This window comes from Cibotium barometz, chromosome 7 (genome assembly GCF_041138505.1).
Source record: "Cibotium barometz isolate CiBa-2024 chromosome 7, ASM4113850v1, whole genome shotgun sequence".
Taxonomy (NCBI): Eukaryota; Viridiplantae; Streptophyta; class Polypodiopsida; order Cyatheales; family Cibotiaceae; genus Cibotium; species Cibotium barometz.
The window spans coordinates 7788396-7792256 of record NC_141052.1 but is presented as its reverse complement, the minus strand read 5'-3'; the positions used below and the strand labels follow the sequence as shown (position 1 = coordinate 7792256).

At 39.0% G+C, this 3861-nt stretch overlaps 1 protein-coding gene across 1 annotated transcript; it reads right to left on the bottom strand.

Annotated features, from left to right (window-relative positions):
- Positions 1-355: 355 nt before the first annotated feature.
- On the bottom strand, positions 356-957 carry LOC147636643 (uncharacterized). The gene has a single exon (XM_086799822.1). The coding sequence runs from the start codon at positions 896-898 to the stop codon at positions 356-358; it is 543 nt and encodes a 180-aa protein (XP_086655948.1). The 5' UTR covers positions 899-957.
- Between the last annotated feature and the right edge of the window lie 2904 nt (positions 958-3861).

Genomic DNA, 3861 nt, shown 5'->3' with positions numbered 1-3861 from the left:
ATATACTGTGCTAGTTAGCATACACTATATGCTAGTTGGCATATACTGTATGCTAGTTAGCATACGCTATATGCTAGTAAGCACACAATATAAATTAGGTAGTTAGTATACAGTTAACATATACTGTGCGAGTTAGCATACAGTATATGCTAGTTAGCATGCTAGTTAGCCTATACTATATACTAGTTAGCATACTTTATATGCTAGTTAGGATACATTGTATGCTAGTTAGCATACGCTTTATGCTAGCTAGTACACACTTTGTAGAAGCTTGTTAGTACACAATTAGCATATACTGTGGTAGTAGTAAGCATACACAAGATACAAAATAGAATAAAAGACCATGACGCTCATGTTAAAAACCAAATGGCATGCTGTTATAGATTGCTTCATAATCTTTGGGGGTGATTGTGTACATTTGCCTTCTCTTTTGCATGTGTTTCATGGGTATCTTGATACAACGTACAAGATTTGAAAGTATGTGAACAACAGGTTGATTGTAGTCTAGTTTGAAGGTGTATGCATCCACTTGCTTGTAATACAGTCCTTGCATGACATAAGAGCCTTTGTCAATTACATTGTTCCACTCATCAATGTAACCCTGTTTTGCCTTTTCTTTTACTGCAATGCACTTTACCAAGTAAAAGTCTACATTCTCATCATTGGTTGTAGCATCCGGATTCACTGCAAAAGTGTCACCAACACACAAAGCACTACTTAATGCATCATGGTGGCCTTCATACACGAATTTTTCATATCCAATGATCTGTCCTTCAAGGGCATCATCAGTCGGAGTGGCTTCTTCACCCTCAACTTCATCAGACAATGGCATCAGAATGTGATAATCCCAAGGCCGCACATGAGATTTGTTAGTGCAGCGATTCCAACTATGGTTCATGCATGCATCACAAAAGCATGCCAATGGTCTTGTGGCAATGGCAGTTGCATCCTGCCGGTTGTGACCGCGAAAAGCATGCAAGGTGCGAGACTTTTCAACCGTGGCACAATTCCATTTAACCTCCCTGTTTACATCACCTACTTTGATCTCTCAAAACACACGGGCACATTCCCTTTCTTTTAGAGGATATGATGCAGCTGCTCCCTTTGATAGGTTGGCTTGGCAATAGGCAACCACATCTGCAGCACACTTTAAAGTGGCCCCATTAGGCTTCAGCTGTTCATGTGTCAACGATCTTTTAACAACTGCACCTGCACCGTCATGCTCTCCCTTGCCATGTTGGAAATGTGCCATTGTCTATGTAGAATGGTAATGTGAAGTATCTTGTAGATGTACTCCATGTTCCAAATATTACAAAGAATCTGGTTTTTGTTGACCAGATGATTGAGCAGGGTTTGCAGATGCGCTTTAACCCTAATGATTGTTATGTTGAAGACTTTAAAGACAAGTGCAGGTTGGTTACAAAAGGCAATAGAGTGGGAAGAATGTTTACACTAGATGTAAATATGCATGAAGTGAAAGCTGCAATGTTTGCACACGGTTTAGGAGTTGTTGCAGATACATACATTTGGCATAAGAGAATTGGGCATGTAAATGTGCAAAGAATAAAGTCTATGGAGACTAAATAAATTGTGATGGGCTGCCTATGTTTAAAGAGCATAGAAGGTCATGTTCAACCAATCTTATAATTAAGGCATCCTCCGTCTAGAGTTTATCTAGATCTCCATCAAAGCTCCTTATTCGGAGCACATGGTTGGGCAGGCAACCATTAGTTTGTAATCAAAGTTTGCAAGCAATAATATTGTTTATCCTCCACTTCTTTCCATTGTAATTTAATACTTTATATTGTCTTGATCCTTCTTCCACTATTGTGTTTTTTTTCATGGCATCATAACATAGGTGCTAGGTAAATATTATTTTGGTAGTTTTTTATTTGAAGGCATATTTGAAGAGATGTCCCAACTTGTAAATAACAGAGCAGCCCAGCATGCCTCAGCATCTGATGGTTCATGGATCATTGACAATGGAGCATCCTAGCATATGACTAGTCAAAAAGGCTGGTATACATCCTCTCGAGCATGTGGGAGACTCCATCGTGGTAGCTATCAAGCACAATGCCAAATGCTCAGCCATAGATTCAAGTACTGTTTCTTTTATTTTAGATAGAAATGGTGATTCTATGAAGTTTTTCAATGTCCTTTATGTGCCAAACATCAAGAGGAATTTGCTCTTTGCAATTGGCCATAGCTGACCACCATGACTTAAAGGTTCTCTTCAATAAGGTTGGTGCAGTCATTACCCCTCGTACAATGGTGTGCTTACTTTTTGTCGCTTGTAATCTTGCTTCATCGCATGCCATCTCATAATCTTCCTTTATCACATGCCATGTCAAACTCTATATCTTCTCTTTCCACATCTTCAATGTCAAAGAAGTCATCAACTATCTCCTCCATAGCAAGACCCTCCCTCATCTTATGTGTGGCATTGGTGAGGAAATTCCTCCATGAGAGGAGAGCCATAACCAATACATTAGTACCCAAATGATCTTGGTGGAGTCTTAATTCCCTCCTCAACCATCTACTTTTATAATTGAATAGTGTGACATCAAATGTAAGATTCTATGATGGTTCTCTTCCTTGTCCTATATAAATTAAAAGCATTAATAGAGGAGCATATGATTTTTTATGTAGTCTCATCATGGCATTTATCTCCATACCCATTGAAGTATCTCACAATGCCTAAATTGTTCAAATTGTCCATATTTATCCATGTCTTATCATAATTTAATGTTGATGCACAATCACACCTTTACATCATGCACATGGAAATAAGATCCTTTGATGTAACCTTTCTTGGCTTCCCTTGGGTGTGGTCTTATCTCCTTCGCCAATGACAAATATTGACCTATTGTTGCATGGTGCCTATAAAAACATCATGCTAATATGAGCACCTAAAATCACACTTGTGAATGCAAGACTTTTTGCTCTTTGGAAATTTTAGCTTTTACATTTTTCCCCAGTTTTCATGACTGTACACACAGTTAAATTATAGGTATATACACGATTATACAGGTGACTAACTACCAGATGCACCATGATTTAGTCATGTGTACACTTGTATATATAACTATAAAACTTGGAGAGATTAAATGTTGTTGCCCAACATTCATCGTGTACAACCACTCCCTTAACTCTAGGTACCACCACTCCCTTTCTTGATGCATCATGCAAGGACCCATCAACCACTCCCTTTCTTGATGAAATATTTTCTTATTTCTTTCATGCAAGGATTTATCTCTAATCAATTACTAATCTTCTCTTTCCATCCTATCTAATCATACTGGCATTCACCTCTTTCTTTTTCCTTTATACAACAAGAAACCAAGCAACGTTCCCTCGTACCTCTTCCTTTCTTCAACAAGCAAACAATCTTCACACTAGAATTCACCTCTTCCCTCTTCCTTTCTATAACAAGCAAGAAATCTCCCCTCTTCCTTTCTACAACAAGCAAGAAAGCAATCTTCCCTCTTCCCCTTATCCTTCACCTCTTTAATCTTGCTCTCCCTTATCTACTTCCTCCCACTCCCCTCTTCCTTATCTACTTCCTCCCACTCCCCTCTTCCTCTTTAATCTTGCTTTCCCTTATCTACTTCCTCCCACTCCCCTCTTCCTCTCTCCTATCTAATCTCCCCTCCCACTTTATCAGTCAAGTCCATCAAATAATCCTAAGAGGAGGGTAGAGCTTGGAAATCCCAAGTGTTACAAGACCATGCTCCACCATGCAAGACAATAGCCCTCCCTCTCTCTCCCTCACTCACACACTCTCACTAGCACACAAGCACTACCAAAAGGGTAGATATTTTTTAGGTTATTTGTGATAAACAATAGATCAGGTGGTTTTGA

What these genes read in the sequence shown, in the direction of transcription:
- LOC147636643 (XM_086799822.1), bottom strand. Translation starts at nt 898, where the DNA reads ATGAACCATAGTTGGAATCGCTGCACTAACAAATCTCATGTGCGGCCT.